This window comes from Castanea sativa, chromosome 4, assembly GCF_040712315.1.
Source record: "Castanea sativa cultivar Marrone di Chiusa Pesio chromosome 4, ASM4071231v1".
In the NCBI taxonomy this organism is placed as follows: Eukaryota; Viridiplantae; Streptophyta; class Magnoliopsida; order Fagales; family Fagaceae; genus Castanea; species Castanea sativa.
In genome coordinates this window covers 13,360,928-13,379,620 of record NC_134016.1, presented here as the reverse complement: position 1 = coordinate 13,379,620, position 18,693 = coordinate 13,360,928, and the positions used below count along the sequence as shown (strand labels likewise).

At 33.6% G+C, this 18,693-nt stretch overlaps 1 protein-coding gene across 9 annotated transcripts in view; it reads right to left on the bottom strand.

Moving 5' to 3' along the window:
- Positions 1–18,693, bottom strand: part of LOC142631285 (histone-lysine N-methyltransferase ATX2) — a 45,791-nt gene that overhangs the window by 12,681 nt on the left and 14,417 nt on the right. For 3 of the 9 annotated variants that reach the window (XM_075805419.1, XM_075805421.1, XM_075805422.1), the window contains 7 exons: positions 18,403–18,687; positions 16,846–16,907; positions 16,682–16,759; positions 14,338–14,433; positions 13,746–13,849; positions 13,522–13,668; positions 10,154–10,573 (listed from right to left, as the gene is read on the bottom strand). In XM_075805419.1, the coding sequence (XP_075661534.1) occupies positions 13,527–13,668; positions 13,746–13,849; positions 14,338–14,433; positions 16,682–16,759; positions 16,846–16,907; positions 18,403–18,687 (767 nt within the window). In that variant the 3' untranslated portion in view covers positions 10,154–10,573; positions 13,522–13,526. Of the gene's footprint in view, positions 1–10,153; positions 10,574–13,521; positions 13,669–13,745; positions 13,850–14,337; positions 14,451–16,681; positions 16,760–16,845; positions 16,908–18,402; positions 18,688–18,693 lie in introns of those variants that run through there. The other 6 variants (XR_012843563.1, XM_075805420.1, XR_012843565.1 and 3 more) reach the window with 5 other exon arrangements.

Below are 18,693 nucleotides of genomic sequence, written 5' to 3'. Positions count from 1 at the left end.
AAAATTAGTAATAAAAAAATCCATCTAAAATATCTGCCTGCATCTCACTGTCCGGGTCCAAGATAGCATTCACGAATTAACTCACAAAGATGAAGCTTCCAACCTGTTGTTTGTTCAGCCACCGATAGTTGACCCTAAATAAAAATTCCCAAGACCACTCTCCAGAGTAATTAAATCCAAACCAAAACTTGACCCATTATAGGCTTCGGGTCACTGTGTCAACCATCACCTATCAAACAACAGGTTTAATTAAATTTTGAAAAAAAATTAAAAACAATTTACCAAAAATATACAACCACCACCACTAAAAGCCTCAGTCACTAAAACCTTAGTCCCAAAATTCGGAGTTGGCTTTGGATGCTTAACATATTAGATTGTAGATTGGGTCAACCACATAAATTCTTTTTCTCCATTGTATTCTATATTCTATCTAACTCTTCAATACTTCCCTAATTGACATGTCCTTTTTTTTTTACTTCTACTAATGTTATTTTAGGCATTCCTCCACCTTTTATTTGTTCCCTTAACTTGGATCAACTCACTCTTTTTTACCGATTCATTACTCGCTATCCTCTAAACATGAACAAACCATCTCAAGCGATTTTCCCTCATCTTTTCATCAATAGGGGCTACCCCCATCTTTAAGCAGATTTCCTCATTTCAAATCATATCTTTTTGCATACTCCCACTTATCCATCTTAACATTCTCATTTTTGCTACACTCATTTTATGGATATGTTGCTTCTTCATAGATCAATTTTTAAAAAATAAAAATAAAAATACAATAATATATACATATACATAATTCACAATAAAAGATATAATAATCATATAATGATGCTTAACACAATATACTAATTATTGAATACTCATTGTTTAAGGTAAACATAAATAGCTAAAAAAAATTATAATGATAATAAAAATAATAGCTAAAATATTTTTTACAAAGTTTTCTATAATTAAGAAATCCTTAAGTTATAGCAAATAAATATATAGAATTAATACAAGTCATAAAAGAACAGTGTATTTAACTTATTATGGAAAAATATAGTCTAAAAATTTTCAATTATGAAAGAAAAATTAGATATATTTAAAACTTTCAACACAAATATAAGTAGAAATAATTCATTTAGAAAAAAAAACTATAAATAAGTCTAAAATATTGAAATGAAAATAACTCAAGTCATTTTGAAAGTATATAATTTTCTTCCTAATAGCTTTTATATTAAGTGATACATTTTGCAACTAATTGATAATAATCATCAAAGATGTTGCATTTTACCTTCAAAAGATTAAATGTTAGAACTATTTATTAAAATAAAATTGAAAAATTAAATAAATAAGCTATATAAAAATTTAAAAAAAAAAAAAACAGACGATCTTAAGAACCTGTCCAGGTTCAAACAAGCTATAAAAAATGCACCGGGTTTGATTGGGTCATATTCTTAAACAATCTAATTAAAGACTCAGACCAGTCTAAGTGCTGGGTTACCCATTCATCAGTCTGACCGGCCGAGTCAGTCAGAGTTAATACTATGCCACCCTCATGTCCAACTTGATTTAAGCCACATCCAACAACATTATTAGGCAATTGAGTCAGGACTTTGACCTTTTACAAAAGATAAAAAAATTAGTAATAAAAGAACCATCTAAAATATCTAGAAATTCTGGTGGCATCTCAAGGTCCCTAGACCACCCTCATGTCCAACTTGAATAAAGGAACATCCAACAACCTTATTGGCAGTTGTGGCAGCACTTGGACTTTTGTTTGTTGAGAAGTATTTTTATTAAGAAGAATTCAGTGGTAGGACTAAGATTTGACTTAAGACTTGTTTATTAACTGAATATAAAGTCAACTTATCTTAAGACTCACGATATACCTTCTTGAATAAGAACTCACCCTATACCTTCTCAGAATAATAGAGTTTCAATAATCTTGATTGATTTTTTTCTTTTCTTTTCTTTTCTATCCTTTTTATCTTTTTTTGTTTGCTCATAGCCGGTCCCAAGCCCAAGTAAAGGAGGAGGGTTACAATAAGTTGACAGCCAGTGTAAAATTTAGTCACTCTTTTATGAATGGATCCAATAAAAATTATTGCTAAGGTCCCCTACCAGTGATGTGCTACATAGGGCCCAAATACAGTGAAAAGTGGACAAGGGTTAGTGAGTTCCCTACAAGCAACAGGCTACATCAGCCCTCGGTTATAGTTATAATTGGACAAGAATTCCCACACTTTGATGGGCAGGTACAGGTAAAGAAGTTAGTTCAAGAGAATAGGATTTGAATAGGCACTTAAAACAGTCTTTAACTGGGAAATTAGTGGAAATAGTAGATACAATAATTAGGAGAAGCATAAACATAATATATCTTCAGGATAGTAGATACAATGATTAGGAGAAGCATAAACATAATATATCTTCAGGAGACTAAATGGGTAGGTGAGAAGCATATTAATACAGGATAAAACTATGGTATATGGGAAAAAATAAAAATAGAAATGATGTAGGGACAACCATAAATAAGAGTCTTGAAAAAGAAGTCGTTGAGGTTAGGAGGATGGGGGATTAAATTATTTTAATAAAACTTGTCCTGGGAGAGGAAACAATTAATATAATTGGTGCGTACGCTCCTAAAATAAGATAGGAAGAATCCATTACCCAAAAAATTTTGAGGGGACATGGATGAATTGATCCTAGGGTTACTAAATTGGAAAAAGATTTTTGTTGGAGGAGGCCTAAATGGTCGTGTTTGAAAATATGGGGTTTTGAAAGAGTTCATGGACACGGGATATGGATTATGGAGTAAGGATTGAACCAAGATCCAAGAGATGTTATCCTAGACTTTGCAATAGGATATGATTTGATATTAATGAATACTTGGTTCAAAAAGAGAAAATCACACTTAATTACCTTTAAAGCGGGACAAAAGTTAGTGAAATATATTTCAACCTCACTCGAAAAGTAGATAGTATATGTCATAAAGATTGTATGGTGATACCAGAAAAGAGTGTAACCACTCAAAATAGGGTGGTGGTATTAGATATTTGTACTAGAGGTTTAAAATTAAATTAAAAAAAGTGTTAGACAAAAAAAAAACCAAAGATTAGGTGGTGGGGTTTGAAAGGAGAGAAACATGTTTTAAAAATAAAATAATCAAAGAAGGCAAGTAGAATGCAGATGAAGACGTACTTGGAGAATCTAAAGGATGTAGGCAGCTGACTAAGGAGATTTGGTGGTGGAATACGGAGGTTCAAGCAACAAATAGATTAAAGAGAGTTTTTTTTTTTTCCTAACGTCGTGGAACCTCACCAAGGTAGGGCCCTTTGGACCCCACCAGCCAGATAGATTAAAGAGAAAGCAATAAAAACCTACCTGGATGTAGAGACAATGCTGATTATGAAAATTATAAAGTGGCAAAGAGAGGAGAATAAAAAGGTTGTCCAAGAGGCTAAATGTAAGGCTAATGATAAATTATATAGCTGTTGGGAACAAAGGAGGGAAAACATAATATTTTACACTTACTAATAAAACGGAAATGAGAACAAGAGACTTGAATGGCGTCTACTGCATTAAAGATAAAGATCCAAAAGTGTTGGTAAAAGAAAAGCAAATTTAAAGAGAAATGGAAATTATTTTGATAAACTTTTTAATGAAAATGATGTGAAATATTAGAGCAATTTGTACAACACAATGGAGGATAGAAACTGTAAGAAAAAACTACTCCATCAAAGAAATGAAGTAGGCAAAGGAAATATTTACAAGCAGCAAAAAGAAAACAGAAAATTATGTACAAGAAAGAAGGGAATAAAAAAAAAAACGGAATGGATTCCCTAGACGCTAAACCCCACGACCATGACCAATCAAACAAGGTTCCAACAAACAAAGCTAGGAGCATGTCCCTGGAAAAGTTTTAATACCTATTTACAAGAACAAAGTGGATATTCAAAACTATCAAATTACTGTTGGATTAAACTTAATAGTTATTATGTAACTTTGGGAGAGAGAAATTGAACACAGCTTAAGACATGAACAACAATATCGGAGAACCTATTTGGTTTTATGCCAGGACAATTCACCATGGAAGTTATTTTCTTAATTCGACATCTAATGGAAAAATATAGTATTCAGTAAAGATCTTCATGCGGTTTTTATCAATCTCAAGAAAACATACGATAGGGTCCTTAAAGGAGTCCCTATATAGTATATTAAGTTGATTAAGGGTATGTATGATGAAGCTGTAACTAGTGTGAGAGCAAATGGAGGCATCTCAAGTGAGTTTTCCTATCACTATAGGTAGGCATCAAGGATTAGTATTAAGTTCATTCTCTTTGCACTAGTGATGGATGAGCGCACTAAATCCATTCAAGAGAAAGTTTCAAGGGCTATGCTTTTTGTAGATGATATAGTTTTAACGGATGAAACTATAAGTGTAGCTAAGGGCAAATTGGAAATTTGGCAAGACTGCTCTAGAATCTAAAAACTTTCAATTAAGTAAAACTGAAACAAAGTAGATGGAATGTAAATTTAGTAAAAGTAGAAATAGAGATTGGGTTGTAAGACTCTATGGTCGGAAATATTGTGTTATCATAAAATACCTCTTAAGTTAAAAGAGAAATTTTTAAAAGATTACTATAAGACCATCTATGCTTTAAGGTACTAAATGTTAAGCTATTAAAAAAGAAATGTTCATAAAATGAGTGTAGCTAAAATGAGAATGTTAAGATGAATAAGTGGAAATACACAAAAAGATAGGATTTGAAATGAAAAAAAAAAAAAAAAAATCCACTTAAATATAAGGGTGGTCCTATTGATGAAAAGATGAAGGAAGGTGGCTTGAGATTATTTGGTCACATACAAAAGAGAACAATTAATTCTGCGATAAGAAAAAAGTGAGATGACTCAAGTTAAGGGAACAAAAAAAGGCTGAAGAAGACCAAAAATAACATTATTAGTAGTTTGAAAGACATCTCAATTAAGGAAGTAACGATCATGGATAAAATAGAATTAAGGAAAACAATACATGTAACAAACTATAAATCTTGTTGAGAATCCATAGTCACCCCAAAATATTTGGGATTAGGCTTTGTTGTTGTTGTTGTTGGTTGAGATTTAATTAAACAACTAGATTTTGTAAGAAGTTAGCTATGCCACTAGGTGTAACGTAATGCACTCATATATTTCTTAAATTGTACGTTCTCTCAGCATCCACTTTTATATACCATATTATATTAGATAAATGCATTCAAATTGGTTACACTCAAACAATATATTACGACAACAACAAAATCTTAGTCCCAATTCGATCATCACATTCATCACTATGCCCTATCATCTCTCCATGTCCATAATTAGTAGCCTATTCTCCCAAGAAACAAATTAAAAATTTTTTTTTTTTTAATTGTTGGCCTCAATATCCAATATCATAAAACTACAAATACCCAAAATAAACCAACTTGATTCCAATATCATAAAACTACGCATGCCCAAAATAAATCCACCGGTTTATGAATCAGACAACACACTGATACCACAATTCATACAAATAAACATCAGCGACACAAGCATATGAGACTATCTTTCTACTCCTTGATTTGACACGTATCACAAATCACACATCTAATACTAAAAAATACGCACTCAACTCTAACACATTCTCTTCCAGTCAACATGCATTGGACCAACATGATTCTATTTGGTTCTCATCATTTTCTAACCGACAATTGCATCTTGTCACTCATCTTGTCACTAGTTCCTCTTGAAGAATCAATAGTTGTCACTCATCCAGCTTGCACCCTCACTCCATGACACAACTGAACGCGTGATACATCAACTTCTTTCTCCTTTTTCTCACTCTAAATTCATCTCTGAAAATGGCCTCCCCTAGCCTTAACTGTAACATCTTTTCCTTGATCTATATGATCTTTCTTCCACCCATCTTCTAATTATAATCAATGCAATGGATGGTTGTAGGTAGATTTGCCAGTCAATTACGAGAAACATCTTCACCCCCACCACTTATCCTCAGATTCCCACTGTTGATTGACTGAAAAGAAAGCCATGATAAGATTGTGGCAACGCTTCCCCAAAACACATTGTCAATAGACTATAAGCATATGAATGCAATGAAGAGAAACCAAAAGGCGGTTTTGAAAAGGATAATAGCCAACCCAAAATTAATAAGTATGAAAACTTAATTGAGTTCAAACTATATTTAAGTCATCTTAAAGGCTAAAATGGGAGAAAATCCCTTTCCCCAAGACATACTGCCACAGCCAAATAAAACAAAGCAATGATTAAAATAAGTCTAAATCATGAATATCTTTGAAATTCCCTCCTGTAAGTTGTCATCCGCCTATTATGAGCCCCTCTAATTCCAACCAGTCTCTTTCCCTAAGCACACTAACATTCTTCACACCACAGAGACTTCAAAAATCCCAATCACACCCATCTTCACATTTTAAGCTTCACAGACTAAAGTAACCATCAAAAGCATTATCCTCTTTGTTTACCACACTTGTCCTACACCCACAAACAGATCTTACAAATCCGCTACTCCAAAAAAACCCACCCACGATGGATCACTAAAAAAATACTGCCCTACAGTCTCCTTAGCCATTATTCAATCTGCCTTCTGCAAGCAAAACAGTTAAACCTACCCCAAAAAATTCTTCACCATGGCTCTCTCCTCAAATCAAGGCCCTAGGTATCCCACAAAAAGATTTCCCTTTACACAATTGCAGCATATTTGAAATTTAATATTCAAAGTTAAAAGAGCAGCAAACAAGACTGCAAGTTCATCTAAACTTCATCATTCTCTCTCCTCTGCTCAAAGCAATAGAACTTTGATAATTTGTTTCTCTATAGGACTATGTGAGTCATGCCTTAATAGCTGCTGGAGTTGTCAGCTTGTTAGAAAGGTCATTTTGGGGGGTAGAAATGTGATGAATTGGAATGTTATACCCTTGGATCACATGTGGTGTGTTTTGAAGAGAACAAAATACTCATATTTGAAGATCATGATATTTCTTTTTTTTAATCTAAATCTTTCGTTTCATAAAAGTTAAAAACACTCATCGATTAGATTGCAACAATGGTTGATTGCTTTCTCAAATACTCTGGTTTTTCTAGAACTGTTCATATTAACTTCTTTTATTTTATATATATATTTTGGGTTACTCTTCTACACTTCCCGTGTTGGGATAGCACACTTGTTTACATTCTTTTACTTGGTTTATTAGTTCGTACAAAAGTTAAAGGGGGGGAACCAAAAAGAGATGAGAAATCAATTATCAGGTAACACTTCCTAGCGCGGCCACTGAAAACCAAAATAGAAGTCAAAGTTACAATATAGCAGGCCAAAATATTATGTCCAAGCCTCATGGCACGCAAATCGCAATATGCTAAAGACACTATAAAATTACAAAGATCATTTTAAGAACTTCACTAAATACAAACACGTGACAAGTTCTAGTAGAAATACATAGATAAACAACTGAGGTTATAAACAATATGTAATAAAACTCTACTGGATACTCACTTTTTAGATGATTTCACAGTTCTATATTTTTGAATTTAAACTCCATTCAAAATATATGTAAACCATATAGTGATAACCTAATAAACCCACCCATGAAAGCAATCAGCTGCAAGCAAGATAACCAATGGCAATCCTTTACAAGTCAAAACAAGCCAGATGCATTTTTCATTTTTGTTGGCATGTTTGCTAACTCTACTTTATACTTTTACTTGTAAGTAATAATATTTTATTGAAAAAATACTACCTCATGTAGATAATAATGAACACAAAATGCCCTAAAGTCCAAAGAAAATGAATTATGTACAGAAGTGCAGTGACTATAAATTCAGGGATGGAATTAATATTGCTCAAACCCCACACATGAGATCAATTAAACAAAGATCTAATAATCAATATTAGCAATTGAGTCCCCGTACTTTCAATATCCTCAAAAGTGTGACAATATTGTTTCCTGCACAATGTCAACAGCAATATAAAGTGACTAATTTTCAAATATCCAAGGAATGTTTACCAATCCCAATTCCTCCAGCCAAATAAAAGACCAATGGCCTTTTTCAGTGACATCCAGTGAATCCAAAAAGAGCTACGAACAAAACTCCAAAACCCAAGCAACAGTGCAATGGAACAATAAACGATCCACCATCTCCCCACTGCACCAACACATACAACACCATCCAAATAACATGTAGTCTCTCTTAATGAGATTGTCGCATGTAAGGATCTTTCCCCCAAAAGATGGTTTCCATACAAAAAAGGAGACCCTCCAATGAGCCTTAACACACCAATACTCTTCCATGGGAATGAAACTGCAGATGTGCCCCATAAGGCACTATGAAGAACAAACATCAAAGGCACCACTCCCTCTCAAGCTCCAACTCATTCTATCACAACCCTTTCTCCTAGGGATATTTGAGTGAAGAAGATTTAGGAAGGAGTTCACCAACACCAACTCCCATTCATTAAAGTCTGAAATCTGACATTCCAACTTCCACCTCCTCTAACATTTCTCATTGAAGAACCTAACACGCACAACAAGAAAAGGTCTTATCAATGAGATCTTTCCTCTTTTTCTCTATTTCTTTTCTTTTGCTCCTCCCTCTTGATCTAATTTTTCTCTCCCCCTAACAATTCTTTATAGGCACCATCGCTTCAAAGTGGCGATTTTGTGTCGTGGGGGAGGTGGTGGTGCACAAGGGGATTGCTAACTATTGGTTCATGGCAATTGGCAACCCTTGTGGGTTGAGCTACCGTTAATGGTTTGAAGCTGTTGATGTCACAGATTTGGTAGTGGGAGGATAGGTTGATTTCAGATTTTCACAACAGAAAACTGGAGGTGGATGGTGATGTATTGAGAGTTACAATTTGGATGGGATTTTGATGATTTTGGATTGATGTCGTTACAGTGATTGGTTTTGATTAGCTGTGCATGGTAGTGATTAAGCTACTTTGGTGTAGCAGATTGTAATGAATTGAGTAGAGGTTGGAAGGATTGATGACAATGGTTTTTTGGATTTTCATGAACATCAATTGTTTGGGTTTTGAAGCTCAAAAGTGATAATTTCGAATTGAGGTGGCAGTTTTCAACAATGGTGGTTTTGCCTGCAGCTGTGACTATGGGAGATGAAAATAATTAAAAGAAAAAAAAAAAGTACTTCTCATGTGGTCAGAAAAATTCAATTCCAATCTTTTAGCAGGAAGAAAAAATCATTTTCCAATCATAATTACTTTTTTATCAAATTCCAATCATAATTACTTTTTTATGTTTTTTTTTATAAGTGTAATTACCTTTTTATGTCTGTTAAAGCATAAAACAAAACACTACATCTATAAAAGGATGCATTCTACCAAAATTCAAAATCCCAACACTATTAGATGCAGAGGAACACAGAAGAGTAGAAGAAACTGTTGTTAACATCTATAAATGAAGCAGGGTCTAGTGTCCACTCCATGACAACTACTCTTTATCATCAAGCCAAGACACCAATTGATTTTTTATGTAAGTGTTATTCAAACTCAAGTCTCTTATTTGAGGCTAAAGGATTTTACCTATTGAGATTACCCACTATTACAGGCAAAGTTGATAATAGGTCTTTAGGGATTGTTTATTTTTTATAGGTAATCAAAGAACTAATATTAATGGGAAAAAAAAATGAATAGTACAAAATGTTCATGATGATGAACAGTAAGAAAGCAAAAAAAGTGATAAATATGAACGCAATCATTTTTGTTATTAATGTACAAATACGAGACTTGATGTACATCATCTTTTTTTTTTATTAATGTACAAATCATGTATTTACACAAATATGAACGCAATCATTTTTGTTAGAATACGTGCCATAATTGATCTCCAGATTCAAAATGTTACTCTATTTAATTATGACAAGAGAAATTAATTTGGGTTCATAATGCAAATGCTACAATTTAATTAAAGGAATTAATAATTTAATTGCATGAGGCTTTGACTGATCTACATTGGTGCCAAGGAAAGTTGATTTGGGGGAGATAGGAAATCAACTTTCCTAGGCCCCAGTGTGGGGTATCCCATCCCAAGTATGCAATGAATTAAGATTAATAATAAAAACTGAAAAAAAAAAATTTGAAAGAGACAATAGGTCATTGAAAGTTTAAATCATTGATAAATACTATACATCATTTTTAATCGTATTTTTACAAAAGGTTAACGCCATTACATAAACATTTTTGTGTGCCTAACTAATGGCAAGTGAAAAAATCAAGGCAAATAGGTGGACGTTAAGATAGAGACCAAAGTACCTTTTTTCAATGTTCGAAATTAAAGTTTTGTTAAAACTGTTTGACACCATTCTCAAGTTAGTTTGTTCAGACCAAAAAGAGGAATCAGCTTTAGTGAAAAAAGCTTTCATTTGGTTGTGGACAAATAGGTGACAGGAGGAAAACCAGAGCTCTACAACCCTATCTGCCTTGATAAGAATAACAGATGATGAGCAGATTGTTGGAAGGAAGCAATCTGTCTTCAGAAGGATCTTAGATGAGCATATTTTAACAATGAGAATTCTGCAAAAGGAAAATGGAAGAAGAATCAGCACAAAGAGAACAAAGAGAGCTCTCAACACAAGCAGTATATTGACAAAGAAAACAAAGCAGTTGTGAGATATCGGCCAAGAAGGAAAACATCGAGTTAGAAGAACCACAAGTAGACGCATTGGGAAGAAGTGGTAGGCTGGTAGCCAACTCTAAATACACAAAAGAAAAACGATATGAATTAATATGTTAAGCCAGAACAAGATGAGCAATGTTTCTGGTGGTAGCACAGATGAAGAAACATGCGGAGGTTCACCAGGAAAATTTAACCACTGGCAAACCAAAAGAATATACATCTGTTTGAGAAGTTTAACTTCAAGACGAACATTCTTTTACATTTCAATGGCTCTCCAGTTAACATACTTTTGACTTCTTGAAATTTTCTGTAGTTCCCAAAAAATAAAAAATTCTTCAACTCAGCATTTATTCAACTAAGTGCTCTTCATTTTTTTAAGTTCAACTCTATAATAATTCCACATTTTTCAACTGCTTATATGAAGAAATGGAAACACTGTTTGTGCAATCATATGTTAGCACAAGGCAATGTTGCATGATACAAAAGTTTTCACATCCATTAAGCATCCAATTTATGTCACTAGACTATAAAAATTGGGTACAGACAGAATCATGCTTCTCTAAAAAGGTATTAATTTTTTATAGGTAATCAACTTTATCAATAAAATAGGTTATGTCAAGCTCACAATAATCAGCACTCCGTAACCTAAAAAGGCATCAATTAAGATAGCACTCTAATATCAGTTTAAATAATAAATGTTGCTTTAATGCACTTCTGGGAAGTTTTAACACAATCTGAAAAATTCATGTGTTCCAAAACAGAGAAAAACGTCTAAACTAGAGAAACTCAGCATTCATTCTTTAACTCTCCAAACGCTTACTGAGTTTAAAGATTTCGGATTATACCATGACATGAACATTTATATTTGGTTGTTTTGAACAATCACTTTCTCCATTTTTTACCATGCTCCAATTGGCGCATTGAATACCTTTTGTTGAGGATAGCTGACCCCCTAAATTTTGGGACTAAGGCTTGATTGCTATTTTGCGAGGAAACTAAAACTTATAAGATTAAAGAGCAACATAAACCTCTAAAGATGATACCACGTGAAACGAACTGATTCCAATGAAAATTATATGAAATGATTTCAAATGTGATATTATAAAATTTATCTTTTAGATTTTTTTTTTTTTTTTGATAAATAATAAACTTCATCGAAAATCGATACAACAAGGGGGGGGGAAAAAAAAGAGAGAGAGAAAGAAGCAAGGCACACAGGCAGTGTGCTAAATGGAAACAAAGAAAAAGAAACTAAACAAGAATGAAAGTACAAAACTGAAGAATATCAGGAGAAAGGAGAAGAATGTATAGAAAAATGGTGGGAGAAGAATAGAAAGTACGTAATAGTTCTTTGCCATGTTTGGATGATCATAGAGACAAAAGAGATGAAAGGAGATAAACTGACAAAGCAGTCACATGGCTGGATAAACTATTCCCATTTTAGAGCCATTGCAAACATAAAGTTTGGATGTAACTAGGGAAGCCTAGCTATGGATTCCTTAAGGGTGCAAATGGCCAGTCATACAGGGGAACAAATAAGTGCAACCATCTTTAACAAGATATTTGTAACTCCGCTTGCTGGTTTACACGGTTTAGCATATTAAAAATCATCAGCAATGAAGGACTTCAATGTGAAGAAACATCAAGCAGCCTATAAGTGACTAAATTACAAGTAGCATATAGATCATTGCTTCTATCAAGCAAGCTTTGTAATACAAAGATGTAAGGCCTAATTCTTTTCAAAGTTGAAGTTTATACTAATTGAAGATGAGCTGCTTGCTAGTGTCACTGATTGATCATTTCCCACAACTCCCCATGTCAATCTTCTTTCCAATCTTTCTCCAAACTCCTTTTGTAATAATTCTTAACTGTCATCCTTCGCAAAGTTCTCGTCGTCTTCTAATCACTCCTCAAAATCTGGAGTTTAGCAAAACCAGATTGCTATAATTATTTCCACTAGTCATTGCATTTAAAACTCTTGATTAATTCTAAGTATTTACTACCCCTCCCAAATGTTCTGGTAATCAGTTCAATATCTAGATGCTGAATTAATTTATTCTGACAAAGCAGGACAGTATCTACAAGGTCTCAACCTACTTACTACCAGGTGCTGACTAGAAGTTCCGATCAGTCCTTCCCTTGGAAGACTATTTGGAAGTCTAAGGTCCCCTCTAGAGTTGCTTTTTTTGTGTAGGCTGCAGCCTTGGGGAATATCTTGACTACTGATAATCTTAGGAAGCAGCAGATTTTGATTTTGGATTGGTGTTGTATGTGTAAAAGAAATGAGGAATCAGTTGACCACCTCCTCATCCATTGCTCTATTGCTTTTGATTTATGGTCTATGATGTTTTCTATGTTTGGCATTCATTGAGTTATGCCAAAAACAGTGGTGGAGCTGTTGGCTTGTTGGCAAGGAAAGTTGGGGAGGCATCAGAACTCTGCTATTTGGATGGCTGTGCCACATTGTGATGTGGAGCATTTGGAGGGAGAGGAATAACCGGCATTTTGAGGATTTAGAGAGATCTGTTTCAGATCTTAAACTCTTCTTCCTTAAGTCTCTTCTGGATTGGGTTACAGTGTTTGGCTTTCGTTCTTTTCTTCTATCCATGGTTTCATGGACTTTTGTACTTTATGCACTTGATTTGTTTTTGTCCTTGATGTATACTTCCTGTATACTCAGGTGACATCCCCTTCTTTCAATATATTTTTATTACTTATCAAAAAAAAACAAGGTCTCAACCTATTTCATGACATTAATACCCAACTTCAATCAAGCAAAGGGATAGGATGTTCTATAAACAACAAGACATGAGAGGCCAAAAAGATCTTCTAATCAGTTGCTTACCTCTCTCATTCTCCTCTCCAATCTATTAGTTCACTGCGAGGTGCATATAGCTTTGCTGCTCGCTCTTCCGATTCAATGTCATTAACTACACCCCGGCATCTTGGAAAGCCACAATAACATGCTAGTTGTTCATCAATTGAAAAAAATCTGCAATATAAATATAGAAAGTCAGCACCTAAAGGAAATTTGAAAGAGAAATGCATACATTTGGACATGAAAAAAACCTGTAATCATATGTGAGTTCCTCCCATCTTTTAATGTCTCTCTTTGCAAATATGATTATATGCTCATCACCATTAACACTTATAACTCTTGAATAGCAATTTGGCTGCACACAAGAAAAATTAAAATAAGTAAGCAATCAACAACAATATAAAATCCAGACCCTCGAACCAAAAGAAACAAAAAAAAAATCCCAAAGCTGATGTGGCATTACTATAAACTCAGTATACATGCAATGTTAGAGCATATGAAAAATGTGAATGGCTAGACAAAAATACCAAAGCTATTGTTATGTTATTACTGATATTAAAATATACTTGCCAGCATAACTCTCCCACAGAGTTCGTTACAAGAGAGAACAGTAGTGCTGGGAGTAGAGATTTAGATACTGTCCTAACCTTCAGCATTTTAGTATTAGTCACATACAACTAAGCATCTAATTCATTAATATGATTGGTACCATGTGAATCTTTACACAGGATTATCACATATATAAAGGCTACTCTAAATGAAGAATACTTCATATGAGAAACAAATTGCATTTTAAAAAAGAAAAATAAAATAAAATAAAAGGCAGTAGCAGATAGTACGCACTTCACAAGAGTGGTTAATCAGATGAGCAATGCTTCCGGCCCTTGTCGCATCAATGACTCGTTCATCATCTATCCGAAACATGTAAGTCCCAGCACCCTGCATGAGGAAAGGTCCTCAACAAATTTTTGGAGTTGCACTTTGTCATTTCATATGCTAGACATGCAATAGTTACTAAAACTAAATATATAAAAACTATATTATGAACAAAAACGAAAGTCAAGTGGAAACACAATCACACCTATCAGGTACCCCAGGGTCAGAATGCCAAAAGCCCAAAACTAACCAGGAGAGGTAAGCCTAATTGTGGTGTTCAAATATATATATATATATATATATATATATATATATATATATATATATATATATATATCATTAACACTTTTCACTAAAAAGAGCACCAAAAAACCTAATGGAAATTAACGCACAATGTGATGTATGGTGCAACTAAACCAATTATAACTCCGCCACATCCTTGAGTGTAATGATATAATATGTGCCAACGTATTTAATATTTTTTATATAACCAAATAATGAGGAGAATTACAATCTAAAGTTTACAAGATCATAAATTATACAAAAGAAGTGGAATGAACCTTATCTCTAAGGCAGACACCCAAGCATACAAAATTCTTAGGAATAAAGCTTTGATTGACATCAATGCAAGTTCAAGCCATTCAAAAGTCCATATATTCCTTATTGCATAGGAAAGACTAAATCTAGATGAAAGTATATATCAAACAGGACTAAAGGGAAATACAGGAGAGAGAGCGAGCACTAACAAGGTCAACTCTACATAGCAATAGTTAGCAACCAAACATCATGTTGTGGAGTTTACAGGGAGAAGAGAGTAAAGGAGAGAGCTATCCTTTTTTTGTTAGAAAGTTAATCAAACGTAGGAGGAGAGCAGAGAACATGTCACTTCCATGCTTAGTTGAAAAGTCCAAAGGATAAGGTATCTTGTCAATTATCGATAAAAAGGGATTAGTGACATATTTTTGTGGGAAAGTTATTCAAATTCTAATAAATTATTAGCAGTATAAAGGTTGTTAAAGAAAAACACATTAATTTGGTATCCTTTCCCCTCAAGCTCCTTCAATTTGAGGTAATTGACAAATGATTTTTGTTAATTAATTGACAAAAACACATTAAAAATGATTTTTAAGGCAGAACCTCTCCAACTCCCCTCACATCTTCTCCCCCTGCTGAAAATTGAGATCCAAACAAAGCGAACAGGAGCCCCACCTCTTACCCCTCCTTGCCTCTCTTCTCCCTCCATCCAAATGCATAAAAAGTCATCCTCCCTTTATCTAAGCTAACTAACATAAAGAACTTCTGAGATTTTACAATAATATAATATACAAGGACCTTATTGATTCTCTTTCCCTACATAGACAATTACAGAAATTCTTTAACCTAAGAGATATTGTAAGAATAGAATCAAAAGCCAGCAAATCCACTACTCTCCTAGGCAAAACCCACTGTATACCAAACATGGAAAGCACCAAAGACCAAAGATTGTGCACATAAGCACAATGAAGAAGCAAATGGTCTTACACATGCAACACCACTCAGCAATACATATATGATGCCTCCAAGAATTATCCAAAGTAAGAATTTTTCCCCTAGCTGCTGTCTGAGTGAAAAAAAGCTACTTTAGTAAGAACCTTGACATTTCAGAGACTTTTCCATGGGAATCTTGGTGCCCTTAAACATGCAATTTAGAAAATTAACCACCCATGAACTTAGATGGTCCCAACTCTCAAAATTTTCATAAGTGAATTGGTTTCCTTCATAAAAGTAATTGTTTGCTCCATATGCCCTCAGAATTTGTAACTAACAGAACACCTAATGAGCACCCCAACATATGGAGCATCAAGTATAAAGACATGCAAGGGAGTGCGTTGCATTTTCTCATCAACAAGCTTAGTTATGTTAAGCACCACCACTCATTAACTCCAAGTCAAATACTTCATCGCAGTGGAACTTGATGCTTTCTTCATGTATAACAGAAAGGACAACTTATTCAAAGTAAAAAATATATATTATATTAATAAAAGCATATACTACTGGAAAACCAATACTATACCACTAGTAGAAGTAATTAAACTATAGTAGCATAATCAAAATTAAAGAATTATCCAGTTTCCAATTCAGCAAACCTTCATAATACTGGCAAGCTAAGATAACAATATGGTATCTAAAACTAAGGTGTAAAATTGTAAGGGGACTTCTAGGATTAAAATAGTAAGGGCTTAATCCTCTCATACTCAATTAACTCAGTAGGGAAACAATAATGCGCACACATCAATAATCAGACCAATTATTATATCAAAAAAACACTTACCACCAAGGAATTGTATATAAAGCGTTCTCTCCTGTCAGCTATAGGAGGTCTAACAAGTTCACCAGAGTATTCAATCACCTACAGACAGTAAATTGTATCCTTTACTTCAAATGCTTCTTGCTTTTAAAATGGATCATCATTATAATCTAAGCAAATTACTATACCATATCTCCTGCTCTATGTGGATGCTTTGCAAAGATGCCAAATCCATGGATTCCTGATTTCCCTAGATTTAAAAAAAATATAAAAAAAAATAAAAAGAGCAACAAAATCCATAATAAGAAAAATACTCAAAATTATAAAATGCTCTCTTGAGCTGTGTGTATAGTCATTACCTAGTGCTGTTCCCACATATATAACACAATAAAAATGATAGCAAACAATTTATCACAAGATACAAATAAATACACAACACAAACAGTCAAATGCTTGTGTTTAAAAGATCCCAAAAGGTAGAAATCAATAAATCCATGCTAAGAACTCAAGAATGCATTCGGCAGATGAGAATGTACACCAAACTAAAAATATGAAAAACTAAGCTGACATGAAACTCTTGATACCCAGAAAATTGGTAATGGATTGCGTGTACTAGGTCAATCCAAGTTATATAAGCAATTACAAGAAGCCTTATTCATGACTTGACTAATCCTTTTGGGGTACAACATTCAGCATATGTGGTTATTGTTCCTCAGATCATGACACACTAGTACAATTTTCATTTGATTTGTAAAACAATGAGCGCCTAAGAATTAGACTAACAAAAGCAGGAAACTCAATGAAAAAAATAATTGTTGTATAACTATCAAAAAAATTGGATACAACACTGGTCTTCCATTTTTTTTGAAATTGTGTTGGAGCATAATTGGTAATGAGAATTAGGCCATCTCAGGACTATGACAAAGCACAACTTGCTAATTCTGTAGAACCAAACAAATGTGGAGCATCATATTTTTTAAAAGAAAGGAATATTGATTCCATGGAATTATCCTCAATAATAAAAACATTTGCAATATCAATGCCATAGCCAAACACCCAGTGACAAAAGTACCATTTACTGTACTAGTAATTTAGTATTATGGTCGGACAATGCACAAGTTAATTAAATCATATGCATAACAAATACCATCAAAATTGGAGAATAAAATAGCAATAAACATAATAGAAACAGTTGCTTTATATTATCGTGCAAGGCCAAATTTTTTTTCAAAAATAAAAAATTAGGATAGATGATTAAATAATTTAAAATAAATAATTATATTTATTTTATATTTTTCAAACTTTTAGAAATATCGAAATAGTAATTTAAACATTTTGGAATGCTAGTAATAAAGAATTAACTTAATAATTTAATGTGCTCATAGCACAATGAGTTATCTTTTATTATTTGGAATAAAAATTCTTATTTGTGTAAAGGCGCAAAAGGACTACCCATGCGGAAGAAGGAAACAAAAAAAAACACCATCGCCAAAAGCCCCAAAAGTTGAATTAATTTTAACATGTTATCAATACCTACATAACATCTACCACTTGCCTCAATGTGTCACTGGATGGAAGATAACTTAAAAGTGAATATAAAGAAGTAGGAAAATAGAAATGACATAATAAATTTATGAAATATATTAACACAATCAGCTAGATACATGCAAAACTAAAATGGCAAGAAAACAGGATAGATAACATTGATTCTTATGGAAGTTCAGTAAAATAAAATCAATTCTTACCAAAAGCTAGTCTCTTTCGGAAAGTCTCCTTCATGTATGTATATTTCTCAGCCATAGAACGTATGTCTTTGGGAGTATCAAGCTCAGAGGTTTTCAGTCTCTGAAGGGTAGAAGAGAACTTAGAGCCAATGACACCACTGGAAGGCAGTGAATTGCCTGAAAATGCATGTTGGCTGTAACCACCAACTAAGTAAGGCTGGTTCTGTACAAACAAGCGCTTCAGGGAGGCAGCAGCAAGGGCTTCGGGTTCTTTTCGTCCCCTTCTACCAAAGTAATTGTAAGGCTCTGCCC